Source organism: Gymnogyps californianus, chromosome 6 (assembly GCF_018139145.2).
Source record: "Gymnogyps californianus isolate 813 chromosome 6, ASM1813914v2, whole genome shotgun sequence".
NCBI classification, from domain to species: Eukaryota; Metazoa; Chordata; class Aves; order Accipitriformes; family Cathartidae; genus Gymnogyps; species Gymnogyps californianus.
This window is the reverse complement of record NC_059476.1, coordinates 23,705,308-23,724,403: the sequence shown is the minus strand read 5'-3', so window position 1 is coordinate 23,724,403 and position 19,096 is coordinate 23,705,308. Positions and strand designations below refer to the sequence as shown.

The following is a 19,096-nucleotide window of genomic DNA, read 5'->3' as shown; positions in this document are numbered from 1 at the left end:
TAGTTTTGATTTGCTGTACCTTCATCTACCTCCAAGGTTTTGCTACTCCTGAATTTGAACATCCATGTGGAGGTATGATACGCTTCAGTTTAGTAGCCCTGACCGCATAATACCTAGAAATTAATTTAGATTTTAATATCTTATGGTATGTATTAAAAAATATACTACCTATTTCTGTTTTAACACGAGGTGTAGTGATTCTTGAATAAAACTCTTTCTCAGTTACCTTAATCATATTTAGAAATATGTTAAGCTAATTTGTATTGAGATTCTGTTTTGCTGTAGTCACAACATATTCAGAAATAGTTAATCAGTAACAAGTGTTTTGAATTGACTCATGTCCTTTGTTAACTTCCTTGCTGTCCTGATGCAGAGAAACCCTTAAGTTGATTATTCTGATTTGATATATGCAATCTGGGTTGAGTAGCTTGCAGTGACATTTCCTTAAATTTTGAGATGTCTTGAGAACCATGCCAGTTGGTAGACTGTCTAGTGAAGGAGACACTGATTTGGTGTGTATGTAAGTATATTTATCTTTTTTACAAACTGACCTCCTTACTTCAAGAAATGGCTACATTATTGTTCCAGTGCTATGAGAAAGTAGTTTGGGAGCGAGGTGCGTTGCTTGCAGCAACCAAAACTTTTTATTTATAACGTCTCTATCCATTTGGCCAAAGTCATAAGGAAAATCCTTGAAGAATAACTCAAAAAAATTTCTTAGAAATGCTTTCTAGACTTTCAGCCTTCTGTGTTGCAGGAAACATCAATCGGCAAACAGTTGAATCTTCCTTGTGTGAATCCTTCTGTTAGCTTCTGGACCCAAATTTATTGCTGGAGGTTTAGAAACTTGATGGTTTAATCTACAGAAATTCAGGTACTTGCAGAAGTTGATGGACTGACTTCTTCAATCTGGAAGAAATACTCCATACCGGGTTTATCATCCAGTGTGGGAAATGTTAAACCACTGGATTTTTAATATTGAATAAATTCCAACAACAACTTCAGTTAATACCTGCCTTGCCATTATCTGGCAGGAATTTGTAAAGATCTGGACCTCTCCACTTATGTTACAGGTGGCAGCCTCGGGAGCTCTGATTTTCCAGGGCATGAGAGAGCTTGGCACTACTGCTGGTTCCATATTTGAATGGATTCCTATGGACCGTTAGACTCAAATTCACCAGGTGCTCACCAAACCTCCCTTCGAACCTGTCATGAAGAGTTAAGTGTTCTCTAATACCATCAAAGTCATCTTCTTTGGTATGGGAGGTAAAGTGAGATAAATGCACTGTCCATCAAAGAACTGTTCCTACATTTCTTGGATAAAATCATCTTGTGAACAAACTCCAGCTACATAAAGAGCAAATAAAGTTTACATTGAATTTGGGATATCTAATATCATTTCTGGGACATCAGAGATTGATTGACTATTACTTAAGCAGGGTATTTTCCTTCTATGTTAACAAATGCGCTGTCCTCCTTACCTCTGCCCCTCTTCACTGTGGTTACTAGGGAAGTTGCAGGCTGCTAAAGCAGGTGTTTCCAAGTGGAAGTCTGTAAAGAAGCAGCTAGAGAAAAGAAAACAAAGACAGACATCTCTCAAAATGCTTATGGCCTGGTACACCAGGGCTATAGCTGAGAAATAAAGCCTGTATGAAAGAAGTCTAAGATGGCTAAGCTAGTCACCTCTTCATTACATTGTTAAACGATCTGTTATGGAGATGGGTATTTCAGGGATTTTTTTTGGTTGGGGTTGGATTTTTTTTTGGATGATATATTTAGTCTCTTCTAGTCAGTGCTAATTATTCATGCTTTTCTTTTATAATTCCTGTTTTCTGTACTGTTTCTCTTTGCTAATTCCTGGTAGTGTCTCCAGATTGGTAGATATGGCATGTGCATGAAAAAGGACCATTTTGTTCCTTGTCTGTAACTTGACCTTGTATTACACATATCCATCAGTCTGGAATTTATCTCCCTTCTTTTTACAACTAATAAATCTTATTACTCTTAACAGGTTTGGTTCTTTTGGCATGCCTCTGCCTTATTTCATGAGGAGGAGAGGAAAAAAATATACAGAAACTACTTCTCTTTGATATGGTTGGGATTTATTCTAAAAACGCTTGGTATTGATGGATATGTAGTTTGACAAATGTGTAAAACTTACTGATTTAATATTCAAAGAGTCTTTGTGCTGTTGCCTTTTCTCAAACAGTTAGATAGATTCAAAGAGCCTCCAGCATTTGGACCAATGTGTGACTTATTGTGGTCAGATCCTTCAGAAGATTTTGGAAATGAAAATTCACAAGAGCATTTCAGTCACAATACAGTCAGAGGATGCTCGTACTTTTATAGGTGAGAGTATGCTATGATCTCTTGGATGTTTTAATGCTGACTCTTGCTGCATATTTTAAGAGAATTTCTTATACTCGGTTGTTTTCATTTCACAGCTATCCAGCAGTTTGTGAATTTTTGCAAAATAATAATTTGTTGTCAATCATTAGAGCACATGAAGCACAAGATGCAGGGTAAGTACTTTGTGTCCTTCAAGAAATTATTCACAGTGTAAAATAGAAATTAATTGCTTATTGCTGTAAGATGTAAAATAATCTGTTTGGTTTTGCAGTTACAGAATGTACAGGAAAAGTCAAACTACAGGGTTCCCATCATTAATAACAATTTTTTCAGCACCTAATTACCTGGATGTCTACAATAATAAAGGTAAGAACTTGTTATTAATAACTGTATGTAATAATAAAACAAAAATGTCTTACTAGATAAGTCATATTAACAATTTTTTACCAGGTAAGAAATTAAAGGACAAAAAAAAAATCCATTAATAAAAGTTATATTACGAAGAAGAGCAAGTGACATAAATGACAATCTCCTCTAAGAGTACCTTGAAGCGCAAGTGTGGGCAAACGTTTCCTTTGTAAAAGTTGTTGCTATTTAGTACTTACAAGTGTTTCACCTGGTGTTTTCCAGTCAGGCCAGGCTTTCCTGCGCTGTGGGTTTTCACTCCTCTGGTTGTCTTTAGTTTGTGAACTAAGTGAGGAAGTGAGAAAGCATTGATCAGCAGCCTATGCATAAGGTAGTTTGTGTTGCGTATCACGGCATCTGAGAGTCTAATTGTGATCGTACAGGGCCATAATGGCCGTGTATGGGAAATCAAGAAAGAGCAAGTACTGATCACCATTGGAAACATTAGGGAGGTGTAAAAGAGAAGGAATTAATTTTTGTCCGTCCTCTGCTTAAGATAAAGTTGCACAAGAGAAGCATGCTTAGTAGTGTGGAGAAAGATTTACAAGTCAGAATTACAGAGAAGAGCTTAGTTGTGAATTAATATTATTCATAGATGAGAGCAAAGTTCAACAACAGAAATAATTAAAAATAAAGCCTGCTGAAGTTCAGGTATGACATTAAAGTATGACATTTCAAGTATGTGATGAATGAATGATCTCCAAATGTTCAAATAGTGTTCCTTTGAAACCAAGACCTCTTTTCTATGAAATACATCGCATTTTCTCCCACCCACCTCCAAAGAACCACCCCCCCAACCCATACCACTTATGTAGAGTGATTAACTGTATAGAGGAAAAGATGAGCTGTCGTTACTTGCACTGATTGTAAAGTCAAGGAGAAATAAAAATGGCTTCAACTGGCTTTTTACATTTTTTTACCATCTCTGTGGATATTGTGTTTTAAGAATCCTTTTTCACATCAGCTATTCCCAGTGTAATGCAAGCCTAAGTGTAGAAAAATGCAATCAGTGCTTATTTAGCTTTAGAATGCTTCTGTTTCTCTGTTTTGTTTCTCTGTACTTCCCCTTCTCCCTGATCTTCTAGATTTCTATGGTCTTACTCCAGGCTTACAGTGTGGGAAGACACATGAAGAATAAAACCTGAATCTGGATATACTGGATGTACTGCTGTTCTGAGTTAGGATTTTGTTAAAGTTGCTGAAATTATACCTTTTCAGGACCTTTTAAAATCTTTGTTCGTTATAGACCTATAATAGGATAATATAGAACTATATTGACATGTAACAGTACCTGAAACTGCAACATGTGCAATAAAAATGCCAAGTTCTCCATTAGAAATCTGTCTTGTAAATACTGTGAAAGAAAGAGGATGGAGTATCTCTGGGATTATTTTGTCTATAGTATAAAATAGAGCTAAAATAAACCTGTGACTTTACATTTGTGGTACTCACAAGTTTTAAACATTCTTTTCAAAATGTCTGAATTTTATTTTAGCTGCTGTATTAAAATATGAAAACAATGTGATGAATATTCGTCAGTTCAATTGTTCTCCTCATCCTTACTGGCTACCAAATTTTATGGATGTTTTCACATGGTCTTTGCCATTTGTTGGAGAAAAAGGTAGGCAAAAGTTACACATCAATGAATATCTTTCCTGTTTCTCCCAGATTGATGTTGGGAAGATTTTATTTTTTTTTTAAAATATATTTACCAATGAGAGATTAATTGCATAATTTTTGTGAAAATGGGTATCTGTATTTGTCTTTATCAGGTAGAAGATTTGGTGAAGTTGTTAAACTGATTTGGAGGGGGGTTTTGGCATGTGAAAATGCCATTTCTGAGAAAGGATAGACTAAAATACAACTTGTTCTACAGGTTTTGGTTGTTTTCTTCACCTGTTTCAGTCAAGATAGTTAAAACTGCATCGAATAAAGCAGAGGTGCTAACAGAAATTATAATTTCCATTGAGGGTGTATACTTGCATTGTTAAGTAGTACCTTTGAACTGCGTTTGAAGTCAACAGGAAAATTATTCATATTCTACAAAATGCTAGGTTACATACATTATTAATCTTGCATAGTTACAGGTATAAACTATGTTGAGATGTTCATGTAGAATTTTAACTTCTGTATACTTATAACAGATTGACCTTCATTAAAGATAACTTTTTCAGTTATAGTTCTTGTAAAAAAGATAATTAGCACAGAACCTCCCCCCCCCCCCAAGTTGATGACTCTGAATCTAGGGCACTGGGGCTCCAAGTAGTCTTCAGTTAAAAAGCAGTGAGGTTAGAGGCTATTCGGGTCTGTTTGAAATCCTTCCATGACAGGAACTGCTCTTTTCGTAAAAGAGATCTGGAAAGCATTCTTGAGATGATATATTTACAGTCATATAAACCTAGGATTCTAGATTTGTTTATATTGTCTTCAGTGAGCAGTTAAACACAGACAATTTGGACACTTTTTAGTGTTGTTAACCCACTCAACAATTTTTTTATTTTTAAATGGAGGGACCTGACATTTGAAAGGAGATTTTTTTTTTTTTTAATCTCTCTCTTACCTGATGATGCAGTAGGTAACATTTTCAACATGTAAAGAGTTAATGCTGTTTATTTTGCTTTTGTTATGATGCTGGTAATGAGACACCCAAGTACTGTTAAATCAGTTGCTCACTGACCCGCTGTATGCTTAAGACCGCTGGAATCACGGCCCTTGTGGTTTGTCTTCCCTTTGGACAAATACATGCTTCCACTTTTGATGAAGGATGCAGTGTCAGTGTTGCCTGGTCTGCGTTGAACAGATCAAAATCAGAACAATTTGTTTATTTTTTTTATTAGAGAGTAACTCTTTCCCAAGAATGCAGAAGAATACCATAGCAGATAACACAGGGATTGTATGAATTAGTCATGAATAAATGTAGGCAGCAATTTAAGGGGTTTTTAACTATCTGACTGAACTGGAATAGGTTTCTGAACACTGTAGGGGGAGGAGAAGTTTGTCTGTTTTAAGAAAGAGTCTGATATACATGGGAAAGATTGAGTGGCAGAATAGGGAGATTCCTGGAGAAAGACAGTACAAGCATTTTGAGACAACTTTGTGTATCCACTATGTCGATATTTCTAAGGGGAGTTTGAAAAGACATGTAGCTTGCATCATATTTATATCATAATATTTTTCTGCTTCAGTGCTTCTGCTACATGCCTGCAGGTGCCAGGAATGGAATAGGTTTCTTGTTTTAAGCCTAAATTTGAGCAGTCAAAATGTTTTCATATTTAAGTAAATTTTGCATAAAATCTAGTTCAAATACTTTTCCTAACGTAAAAATACTAATATACAAGAAGAGTATTCTTATCTAAAAGAACTTCTTGTAAGATAGGAGAGAAAGCTCTGCTGTGTTCTTTGATTGTTAGGTGGTATAATTTTTAGGTGCTTATTTTTCTGAGCTTTTTAGATTCTGTGACAGCGCACATCAAGAAGAACACGTATTTTTGAAGCCAGATTACTGAGCAATGGCTATGATGTGGGTAGTTCATTCACTGTAGTTGCTGGTGACTAGTTATATCTTGGGTGCATGGAAATATTTAAAATTCTACGGGGAATGAATTAAGATTTATTTTTTCCTATACAGTAACAGAAATGTTGGTGAATGTGTTGAGCATTTGCTCTGATGATGAACTGATGACAGAGGGAGAAGATCAATTTGACGGTAGGGGTTACTTTAAGATATATAAATCTTGTTAATGGTAATAGCTGGTGAAACAGTAGTTAGCTTAGACTGGTGTAATAATACCTAGAATTTAAAGAAAATTGCCTTCAAATTTTTCTTTAGATAATGACACTTTAGGGGAGCAGAGAAGGGAATTGTGTTTTTGTGTTGTGATCAAGAAGCAGTAATGGTATCCTTTGCAAATATCCATATCTATTTAAAACGGAAACATTTGTGGAAAAATCTCAGAAATTCTTGGCACTTTAAATTTGAAACATACTAAACTTACTTTGCTAATATTTAGAATAAATTTATAAGATCTTAAATTTCTTAATGATTGCTCTTCAACAAAGAGTTGATGTAGGTGAAAGTCAGATATAATATTTCTTATGGTAAAGTACTATGCGTAAAGTTTGAAATACAAGTTTAAGTCTTGGTGTTTGAGTTTAAAGCATGAAAGTTAAAGGAGAACTTGTATATGTACATTGTATAATACGTATTTATGTAATGAATTATAACAGCTTTCTGTCTTTTAAACTATGATACAGTAGATTGTTAAGGAGATGTTTGTAGCATGATGATTAAGAAGCAACATTAACATGAAGACCTAGCATATCGCACTTTGTTTTGTTGTTTTTTTACAGTAGTGCTTAATGTCACACCTAAAAGTTTCTCAGACTTGCTTCATTTTATCCAGTAACAGAACTGATTTGGTGGATTGTTTGATGATGGGGGAGGAGGAAGGAAAGTTTCAGCAGGCTTTGAGGAACACTAAAGGATCATTTATAAAGATATTAGAGACATGACTCTCTTAATGTTTGATAACTACTGTGTTCAAATTCAGTAGCAGAATAGTGTTTTGCTAAGCAGCTGTGTGTTTTAGATGGGAATGCATTGGTTATGAGCCACTTGAACTTTGCTGCCATTTAGATTGTTGCCAGAAATGTGAAAACTTAGAAATAGTCTCAAATGTGATCCTGCAAACAGTGAATTTATGTTTTTCATTCAAGTAATCCTACTAAATTGAGCATAAAGCAATTACACCAAGCATTTGCAAGGTAGGGTTAGGTGGTATTCTGAGACGTAAGGATTTATGTTGTCCAGCGTAAGTGCAGTCATCAGTTGATTGCATATGGCCTGTCTTTAGTACAGTAGTTGCAGTTTCCTAATTTGAATTATTTTATTCTTCTGTCTCCTTTAACAATTTCTTTGCTTGATGCATCTCTTAATGCCACCTAGGTACTGTCTACGCTTTATCTTTCTATGTGAATGGATTTTTTTTTTTTAACTGTTGACTTCAAGCTTTCACTTGTTTATTGTCAAATTTTAAAATATACTCAACAATTCCACTTCTTGTTTGATGAATGCATTTTTAAGTGTTGCAATTTTCCATTTTATTTTTTCACATTTCTTCTCCATTCCTCCTTTATTACCACTGCCAAGTTAAATATCTTTATTTTATTTGTCTCACTCACCTTTTTCTCCATCGTTCACTTCCTTTTTTTCTGGACTCTCCATCTGAAGAGCGACTCATATATGGCAATAAAAAAGGTACAGACCAGACAGAGTAGGAATGTTTTGAAATATGACTTCATGGAACCTGGCAGTATAAGTATTAATGCAGAAGATACCTTTCTGTTGAGAGACATATGTAGCATTTTATTATTATGACCCGTTTTAATGGGATGTTTATAAAGGCTTGTGTATTTTGTTATCAGAAGTCATATTCCAAGACATCTGTCTTTCTGTGCATGAATTTTTTTCCTCCTTTCTTCCATTCCTTTTTTTGTAGAATGTCATTCTTTTACCTATTTCTAAAATTTTATCTTTGGTCCTGCATGTGTAGGGAGCATTCAGTTGTCTGTCTTGCTCTTTAATACTTTTATCGTGAGCGTTTTTTAAGGTTGTGCATGGAATGTGTTTATACAATGTTCCAAAACCTGGTTTGTATGGTACTTTTAGTTTCCTTCAACTGAGATGTCAAAAAGGTACTTTGTGATTCTATATGCAGTTTTGAAGATGGCTGGATACAAAATGTAAAAAGAAGCCCACTAACTTAAATTCATGGTCTATCACCTGTTTTTCGGAAATGCCAGGGTAGATAATTCTGTGCAGAAAAATTCTTCTGACCGTTACTTACCTAATAATCAATGTGCTCTCTGTATGAATTTGTCACTTCAGAGAGTATTTCTAACACTTGGGAATGCATTAGATTATAGAGATGTTTCCAAAGGTTATGTGAATTCTTTGGAGCATAATAGTATCAGCATTTCAGAATTTGTTTCTTGTGCAAGCATTGGGAATGGGGAATGAGAGAGTTCTTTGTCATATCTCCTCTAATTTAGGGTGTAATCAAGACATTGTTCTGCAAGCAGATGCCACCTTGCTGTCTTCTCTGAACTAACCAGGATTCAGTGGCCACATTAGTGCAGTGCTGCAGCTTGGAGTAATACGTTTGGCCTTTTGGTTTGGCTGTGTTGCTTCTGGAGGGCTGGGGCAATGAAAGATCATGTTAAAAAAACCCAAAAAACCCAAAACAAAGCAAAAAAAACGTCAAAAACCAAACAAGCACTAAAACTACCCAAAACCAGCCTTTCTTCTGTTAAGGCACAGGGACCTTCCAGAGTTAGATATAGGCACTAGCACTGCCTGAAATCTTTCAGCCTGCATATTGTAGCTCTGCATCAGTGTAGCCCTCAAATAGGTGTAGGTAGGAGGAAAATTGAGGGACTTGTAGGCAAAGATTGATGGTCCCTCATTTAGCCCTAGCCCTTTCAAAAACTCTGAAAGAGTCCCCTTCTCATTCCAGATCCTCAAGCTGTTATTTAATAGTGTTCAAAGAGAGAAAGTAAAAACTTCTAGAACTTTAAAACTTCAAAGTTAAAATTTAAAATAAATTATTTTCAGTAAAAATTGAATGTTTCAGCCTATCCTATTCAAAGTTTTTCCTGAGCCTTCTGTTTTGTTGTTTGTTTTATTTAATTTTGTGTCTGCAGTTCATTAAAGTTGTTCCTTTGTCTAAAAAAGCTTTAGTCAGTAGTTCCTGGCTTTTTCATTTTGTTTAAATGGATTGGCAGGTATTTGTCGTACCCTGAGATTCTTTCATTGTGTTCATACAAAGGTTGTCTCTTGCTCCCCTTTTTCTTTGTCACTACTATACATTTTCCTTCTTGTGTGATTTTGTTGTTGTTGTTTGCCCTTGTATGCCTTATCTTTTGTATTTTATTCGGTTTCGTGTTCAGGGTGGGAAGTCTACCCACTCTTGCACAACAGAAGGCCTTGCATTCTTGCAACTGTGGTCTGAGAAGGGTAACTCTGTTGTGCTAGAGTGTATGTAGTCTCATGTGGAAGCTAAATACTAGTGAGCAGGGATGAAAAAAGGCTTCTTCCACAGCTGCCTTTTTGGAATGCGAGTAGACAAATTTGTGGATATGCAGCTTTCCTCTGCCCACTTCTGTGATCCTCTCTTCTACATTCTTGCAAAGTAGTTTGGCAACTTTTTAATGAGTAGCTTTCTCCCAGGGTTGAAGAACAATGATATATGGAAGATCTGGAATACCTAACAGAGCTGTCTGAGTTTGTTCACTTTTTGTCCCCTGTGGCTGAATTCAAAGTATGACTGAGTTACTCTTACCTTGGTGTGATTAATACTCTCCTTCCCCAATGGCTGAGGAGACATAAGGTTTTTAGTTTTGATATCTCCTCATCTGCCTTTGCTGTTTTAGTGGAATTGAGGAGTCAGCAAAAGGAAAGGAGGATGAGTGGAAGGATGACTTTTATGCATTGAAACAAACCAGCAACACGTAGTGTTGGAGAAAGGAGCTTCTGGTTTTATAATGTCGAGGCAAGCAAAGGTGGCTCTCCTTCCCAATCGCAAGCCTCCTTTCAGAGTTCTGTCTTCACTTTTATCTGTCACAAGTGGTATCTCTCTGCTCTGTGGAATATGCAGTATTTACTCCAGATCTTTGGTATTTGTAATTTCTGCAAATAATGCAAACCCAAGATGATACGGAACATAGACTTAAGTGGTAAGGGAGGTAACACTGCAATTCTTTGGCGTTTTATTTTGTGGGTTTTTTTGTGGGGGTGTGTTTTGGGGAGTTGACATAAAAACAGGCAAACTACTGTTTTCTCTCGGACAGCTGTGTAAGAATTAGCAACAAATCTTTATTTTTTGTGGCTTTAATATCTCTTTGGCTTCGGTATTGGGCTGCATGCCTACATCTTGATATATACAGATGTCAGTGAAGAATTTCAAGTGTAAAATTTAGGCAAACTAGTTATGATAGTTACTGCACTGTAGTGGCGATAATTTAGATGCTTGCTAGCTTTAGGAAATCACTGTGAACATCCTAAACTTTTTTGTGCGTGTTTTGTGGACACAGAGGTGATGGTGGTTTTGATGGCATTCTGAAGCCATAATTTTATAACTTTGTGACCTTAAGTGTTTGGGTACTGGCCTCCTGTGAAGAGTACTGAACTTAAACAGTTGTGTTGAATTCAATGCGCTTTAAAATGGTGACCCTGTAAATACTCATGAGCTTGAGACTCTCTCTTATTCCATTGAAAGTAGGTACAGCTGCCGCACGGAAAGAAATAATTAGAAACAAAATTCGTGCAATTGGCAAGATGGCGAGAGTCTTCTCTGTTCTCAGGTATTTGCATGACTTCTGCATTCCTAAACCCCCTCTTATGTATATTAGGAAAACATCTGTGTGCCAGGATAATGGATGCTGAACATTTTTCAGGGAGATCATTGTGCATCAGAATCTTGTTTGGCATATTGATGCACCCCATTGATGTTGGTATTTTTGGTTAAAGAATATTTTTAAGTTATTTTTGAGACATGTTTCAAGAACTTAAGAGAACGTGATCTTTAGTTTACAAGTTATTTGTCCAGCTGTTAAGTATGAGTGTTGGAAAGACAATACCAAAATAGAGAGATTGAAATCAAGGGTGTAATGGAGGAGGTCAGGACTGGTTTGGAAAATTTCTGGCATACCAGAAAGTTGAGGACTAGGGGTTTTTTGTTTCAGGTTTTTGTTTGTTTGTTTTCAGCTTTTAAAAAATACCATTTTCTTGTACCTGTCTAGATCTAGAGATTTCATGATCACATTTACCCAAAATGTATAGTTTTCCACAGACCATAATTGTTCAAATAGGGATAATTTTTTAAAGTTGGTATTTCCTGAAGCATAGACACTTTGAACAAAATTGTGGATTGTTTTATGACACTGAGATATGTTAGTACCTCATGAGGCATTCAGTGCTAATTTCAAAGCTAATGAGCCTGCATATGTGAATAATTGCTCAGAATTTGGTTCAGAAGTAATCAGTGTTTATAACTCCTAGGCAGAGGAAAGACTGGTATGGAATAGAAATATTTTCCCCTTTCTAGTTGTTTGAATTTGAATTTCCGTTCAGTCTTGACATGCATAAAGCACAGGAAAAACAGGCTCTCCCTCTCCCCATCCCTTATTTTACTTTAATACAAGTTTTCATGAGCAGATATTTAAGGTTTTGTTACTGTTTTTTCTCACACCAGGGAGGAGAGTGAAAGTGTGCTGACACTCAAGGGTTTGACTCCCACTGGAATGTTACCTAGTGGAGTGTTGGCTGGAGGACGACAGACCCTGCAAAGTGGTAATGATGTTATGCAACTTGCTGTGCCTCACATGGACTGGGGCACATCTCACTCTTTTGCTAACACTACACATAATGCATGCAGGGAATTTCTTATGCTTTTCAGTTCTTGTCTTAGCGGCTGATACAAGCATAGTGTTATGTGTTAATCAGGCAATGTGAAATGGATACTTAACCAGGGTATAAAACTAAAAGCAAATGAGCTCAGCGGTGTCAGGCCACATTTTTCAGACTTTGAGCTTCCTTAGTTTACAATTTTTCAGGTGGCGCAGATGCCTGAAGTGGGATGACCTTAAAGATCTGGTATTGAGGCATTTGATCATTACAGATACAAAAATGGCAATGTAATTTTGCATCATTACTTGTCTGCTTCCCATTAAAATGGTTTTATTATAGATGTGTTAGTATTTTCATTGACGATGTCAAATACTTGTTGATATTAACAAACAGCTACCGGCTGCAGAGTTCCGTATTACACTCCACTGATAGATTGAAATGTGCTATGTTTTGTACCCTGGTAATTAATGCCAAAGTTTGTTCTCTATGTTGTTTGTCAAATGTTCTATGTATAATTGACCTCCCTGAATTGTCCTTGTAACATGCTGTTTCCTTCCTCTGCAGATGTAGCTGCTTTCTTAGATCTGTCTGTCTCTCTCTAGGTATAGATGTATGTCTGTATAAGTGTTAAAATTAAACCACTATCCCAGACACTTGTCTGTCTCTTGATGTAGAAGCAATGTTGTAGCACCTTGTTTTTGAGGTTTGCTGCATTTGCTGCTGCACATTGTCTGTGCATTTTGAACAACAATGTACTTGAAAAATATTCAGTAATTGTTACAAAATCAGTTGAGAATAAAGGGATTGAATTTAAAACTTGTAAATAAATCAAAATAAAAGGGTGTTATTAAGTGTGCATATTTTTTTTGCATGAAAATAAAAAGAACTCTATACAAAATATACCTGTAATCTGGCTCATTGAATATTTTGTAAAAGGTTTTTCTTCTTTTTTTAGTTTTGTTGAATCATTGGATCATATTTTTCACAAGGCCCATAAATGATTAACTAAGCTTAGGGAGAATGCTATGAGATTGTACCAAATGTATTAAAAGAATGAAGTTCAGGTTTCTGTTCACAATGGTGGATAACTAAAATATACCAGTCTGAAACTGGACTTCATATCAGCAGCACTCTTAACATAAATTCTTCAAAGACTTTTTATTGGCCATCTTCAGGCTTTACTAGAAAGTATAAAACTGTTGTATGGGACCACTGAATTTTATAACTATTGAAAGATTGTGATATATGAATACCACTTTTTACACAGTCTCTTTTCTAAGAGTAGCTGCTTTTCTCGTTTTGTGATTTAGGCTGTTTATTTGAATTTTTTAAATTTTCTGTGTAGTTTTTTTTTTTTAAAGCCTTTCACTACATTTTCTATTAAACTATCAAAGCTGTTTTTTAATAGCTTTGAAACATGAGTGTCACGTTTTAAGTCATTTTTCAGTGGACATATAATGTCTACAAGTAAGTTTATATGTCCAGTGTATGTATGTGATTGTTTTGTGAATGTCTATAACAAGAAATGGTGTATGTTTCCTAATCCATCCAACTATTCCAAAAGCATATGTTCTAGTTTAGATTTTCATTGTTTAATAAGATACTTTATTATGCTTAAAAAAATGAGTCTGCATTCCTCTCACTCATTTAACAGATTTTTATCCATGTTGCATTACAAATATCAGAGAGGATCAAACTGACTAGAAAATTTTTTTAACATAAAACATATGACTTTCTACCATTACTGAAAATGTGGGTCATTTGGAAAGTATGCAAAATGCATTTTGGATTTTTGTGGGTGTGGTTTTTTTCTTGACTAGAACTTTTGATGGCAATATTCCTTGATGCACTACATTAATATACCTCATTTGTTTTAGTCATGTTGATTGTTAAAAATAACTTGTGCCAACTGTTAGTTCTCCTTAAATTGCAGTAACTTTTTACTGATAAGAATTTTATTGTTTCAGTCTTTAAAAAGTACAGGTTTTCAAATTATTATGCTCAATTGCAAAGCTAGAAGTAAACCAAAAATAAAATAAAACTTCACTAATTGACACTTTTCTAAATGATCATAATACCAGTGAATTCATATTCTTGGCAAAAATATGGTCACTGATAGTATAGTAGGATTTTGTACTACAAATATTTAATTACTTTTTGAAGTATATTGTACTATGTTGATCAGTATACTATCAATAATTTAAACTAGTCTAGATTTTAGAAAATAAAAGAACGTAATATTAACCGTAGGGGTTTTTTATTCTATTCTTTTGTTTGCTTGAAAATTCACAAAATTGACCAGTATGTCATGAGTTTTCCAAGTTTCAGTCTTACAAGTGCTCATTTTTCAGTGGCACATTGGGAAAAGGTTTAGTTATGCTGGTTGCTATTAAATCTATAAGAAGCTTTGAAAGCTCTAAGAAATTGGAGTGTATATCTACATTTCTCCAGAGAGCTGGGTTGAATTTTTTTTATCAGGGCAAATATATATATAGACATATATATAAGTCACCATTAAGGCAGTGCATATGCAATTTTTCAATATATGCCTGTTATAATTTTTAATGTCAGTAACGTATTTGTTACTAGATCTTAGCAAACACCACTCCTGTTTCAGACATTTGTTCAGCCACCCCTGCTATCTTTTGTGAGGTACTGGCCGTTCTCAGAGGAGAGAAGCTCGTTGGCATTGACATAATGCAGAGTAGGGCACCAAACACGTTAGTCAGTCTGATGCAACTCCCTTATGGGCAATGCTTGAACAGAGCAAAACAGAGCAGTCTGAGGGTGAAATACAAATTCTAACGGTAGTGAAAGGGTTAAAAAAAGGCAAGTCAGTTAAAGATAATTTTGGAAAAAAGTGCAAAATGACATCCTATGGAAGAAGTCAATATATGGGTTTTTTTCCCCAGAAATATATGGATATGTTTTTGAAAAACCAATCATAGGTTATTTTTAGATAGCTTTAATGTACTAGGATAAAAATAGACTTTTGGAAATTGTGGCCTTTGTATGTTTCTAAATTTTTTTTAATGTAGATTTATGGTTTTTATTATTTATGTTGCTTGCATTGTAGTAGCTGAAATATTAAAGACCATATTAAGTACTGTTCTTTAAAGTAGCATTTCCTAGTGACTTATTCTGTGAACTGAATCCAACAAAATTATTTTCCAAATTGAGTCAACATCCGTTAAAAAAAAAACCAAACATGTAAAGCCTTACTCAGCAACATACTAAACACAAGCCTAAATTAAAAATTTTAAGTACTTCCATGAAAGTCAGTTGAACTAGCCAAATACTTCTTACCTTTCATTGCTGCCCTTGCTATTAGTCAGAGGGGCAGTAAGATAGTTTTTTTGGTTTTGTTGAAAGTTGGCAAGGATTTTGTATCAGATCTGTCCCCTAAGTAACACAGGGGGAGAGCGGGAATGAGGATGGAAATGCCATTCAGCCCCGTTGCTTAAAATTTGCTCTCAAGTCAAGAATTTTCTGAGCAAAGACCTCAGGATTACCTGTTACTTTAGTATGATACAGTATTTATTTGAGGTTTATCAGGGTTTACAAAGAATATAGTTTTAATTTAGATGTACCTGCAAAAGAGAATCCAACAAAATTATTTTCCAAATTGAGTCTTTACAGTGTGTTTTTAAGTGCTTGTATTTTCCAGTCAGTTTGTTCTTTTATGTCAAGTTGAAAATTATCTTTTTCTTAACTGTGATGTATATTCCAAGATCTTTTTGGAATAATAGTACTACAAGTAGAATGAACTAGGAGTAAATTTTGAAATTTGTATTTATGACCAAGCTACGTAATTTACAGAGATAAATCAGTATTCGTGATCTTTTCAGGAAAAGATTGAAAACAAAGACTTCACAGGTAACAGGAAATGGTGGAAAGAGGTGGTTTTTTTACATAGTTTTGTATTTGTATGGCAAATTGATTATAGTATGAAAGTATGTATTTGGTGACTTTCTAAAATAATTCTTAAACTAATTTATTTTTACAATTTGAGAGAGTTTCTTTCCCTTAACATAAACATAAATAACCATCCATTCAAGTGGCTTTTTGATTTAATTCTGGGATTGCCCTTGTCTCTGTAGATTTAAGTGCAGGAAATATCTCTCTCTCTTTTTTTTTCTTTTTTTTTTTTTTTTTTGTACCATGGAAAGTGCAGTATATAAAAGTTAAAATGCTGCTTTACCCTTAAGTATTCCACATTATTTTAGTAGCACGTAATGCCAGTATCTAATTTTATTTACTTTTTTAGAGTAGCTCAGTGGAAATTATAATTTTATGCAACAGTGAGGTTAAGGCATAGTGTAGGCAATTGATACATAACATAGTGTAGGCAATTTAAATGTTGTGTCTGGTTTTTGTTGGATAGGAAATGAGAAGTAATAAACTTAATTAGCTTTAAAGAATTCTATTGTGATCTAATACCATATTTTCTTATATAGCTAGTTTCCCCAACATTTGCTTGAATACTCTGTTATGATTTTTGTTGTTAGCAGTATGTATCAAGCACGACACAAGTAGGTTTACCACTATGTATGCTATTTTTTGTTAATATTTCTGAAATTATGGTATTAGAGGCAGGGCATATAGTAGGGGAGGTAAAAGGTTGTTGCCATTATTGAAACTTAGCTGCAGTTTAAGTCATAGTTACAAAGTGGTTTCTTTAGCAAGTCTGCCCTAATAGAAAGTTATTTTGATTTTGACATCCTGATAACCTTATGTTAAAGCTTTGACTTCTAGAGCTAAAACAATTGAGAAAGATCTTACACCTAAGAAGTTACAGCAGATGTCATGGTTATTGAGTTCGAAAAACAACTAGTAAGCTAGATTTTTTTCATATTCACATTAATTCACCCACCAAGACTACGTTAAGTCCAGATCTCTTCCTGCTGTAGACTTTGTTGTTGATTCAGCTAAACAATTTACAAGACTTTGTAAATATGACTTCCTAGATTTGTCTTTTATGGTTTAAATTTCACGGTTCAGTTCTCAGAGATACCCATTTTATCTTAAAATACAGTGAGAAATCGAAGTACTAGTTAAACCTCTGGGACCTAAACATAAAGAGAAAAAGAATTTCTTATTATTAGAACACTGCTAGTGTTATTTTTATAGTGTCCTTCCTGGTAATTTAATGAAGCTCCCTAATGCATTTTAGTCTTCAGAAATAGTAGTCTCATACAGATTTTTGGTATTTTTTTTTGAACTATACCACAACTTTAACATCAGTTGAAATTTTCTGTTGCTGTCTTTAAAAAAAAAAAAAAGGGAAAGCCAAAAAACTTATAGAAATGTGCAGTTAATAACATCAGTTAATTAGTGTTGCTTTGATATACTTTTAGTTGATAAATTGTATTAGTTAAAATTTAGGAGAAGTTTCCCTTAAACTTAAAACCAACCCCCCAAACCCTTAATTTTCATTTTAACTAGTTGTAATCTAATCTGGCGTAGCATACTATATTAAATTGATCATTGCCTTTTCTGCTATGCGATATTACACTCTTCATCTTTCTCATTCATTTTGCATGCATCTGCTCACTTCTGTACAGCCACTGTAGAGGCAATTGAGGCTGAAAAAGGTATGATCAGAGTCTTTGCCATCGGCAGAGATCTGTGGTGTCTGGGAGGGAATTCAAAAGTACTCTGTGTGGGTGTGTTTTACTTTCAACTTGCACAAGCAGAGATGAATCAACTGCATTGATTCATCCCTTTTACATGTAACATTCATTTCTGGCTTTAGGATGATGGTTATCTTTAATATTTTAGGGAAATTCTTGGGGATTTTTGGTCTTTGTTTGTTTTTACAAAATATGCAGTAGGTTTTTGTATAATAGCATGTTGTGATACGTGGTGTTGTCTTGAAGTCCTTAAAATGGTAGTGTTTAGTGGTTTTTTTCTGCATTCAACTGCAAGATTTTGTTTGATTGCGGGGGGGTTATATGTGGAAGGAGGATTGTTTATGCATGCCTTTTCTCATAAAATCTATTTTAATGGCTTTGAACATATTTTTTTTAAACTTTCCGTAACACATCTGGTAGTGCAAGACATATAAATGTAATGTTTTTCTCTATAGATTTTGAACATAATTTGTTGACCAAATTTATTTCCAGTATATATGCCAGCCTGCCAGTATGAGGCATATTAAATTGATGGATTATCAGTGCTTCTGTGCTAAATAAGTTGTGTATATGTCCTTTGTTAGTGGTATTGAGCAAAATGCCATCAAATTATTTGGTGTTCAGAGTATTCAACTTCAGATTGTCGTCTTTTCCGAGAGACTTTAATTTCCTCTTGCTCAATATTCAATGAAGCGAATGACAAACAGCATAGCAGTTGAGAGAGCTGCCTTTGGGGGTTTTCAGATTTGGTCACAAAGCACCATTTAATGACTGTATTCTTTGTTTTTTAATTAAGGAAGTCAGATCTCCAAAAATATAAACAAGTGCCATATTCTGTTCTCACACACACGTGCAAGAGGTCCCGTTGTTGTGAGTGGAAAGCTGTACTTAAATCTCCAAAGAATTATTTCATCCCAAAGACTTCAGTCTTATTATGTGGTCAACCATTTTCAGGTGTAAATTCAACTACAGACCTCATTCATTAAAGTAATCAGTAGGAAAATAATACCTATTTTCTAGACTTATTTTAAATACATTTGTATTTAAATGATACCATTGTTTAACCACAGCGCGAACTCAGTGATTGTGGTTGTGTCCATTTCCATCATCCACATGATTAGCACAGAATGTGAACCACATCCCGCAGTTTTGCCTGCATGAAAACTGCAGGATCAGGCCATCGATGCGTATGCAGGATGTCAGTCTACTGTTACTTTTGTAACCCTTTGCTGCTTTGCCTCCACTGCCCTTGCTGTGCTGCTTAGATCTTACTGACATTCCGCCGAAGAGAAGGGGGATGTTA

General features: G+C 34.9%; 1 protein-coding gene across 8 annotated transcripts in view; it reads left to right on the top strand.

The window, feature by feature from the left end:
* PPP3CB (protein phosphatase 3 catalytic subunit beta) overlaps positions 1-19,096 on the top strand; it is a 50,434-nt gene that overhangs the window by 22,370 nt on the left and 8,968 nt on the right. For 2 of the 8 annotated variants that reach the window (XM_050899337.1, XM_050899344.1), the window contains 8 exons: positions 2,210-2,349; positions 2,445-2,522; positions 2,621-2,715; positions 4,250-4,375; positions 6,383-6,460; positions 11,031-11,115; positions 12,006-12,103; positions 17,725-17,754. In XM_050899337.1, the coding sequence (XP_050755294.1) occupies positions 2,210-2,349; positions 2,445-2,522; positions 2,621-2,715; positions 4,250-4,375; positions 6,383-6,460; positions 11,031-11,115; positions 12,006-12,103; positions 17,725-17,754 (730 nt within the window). Of the gene's footprint in view, positions 1-2,209; positions 2,350-2,444; positions 2,523-2,620; positions 2,716-4,249; positions 4,376-6,382; positions 6,461-11,030; positions 11,116-12,005; positions 13,013-16,008; positions 16,037-17,724; positions 17,755-19,096 lie in introns of those variants that run through there. The other 6 variants (XR_007766675.1, XM_050899339.1, XM_050899338.1 and 3 more) reach the window with 5 other exon arrangements.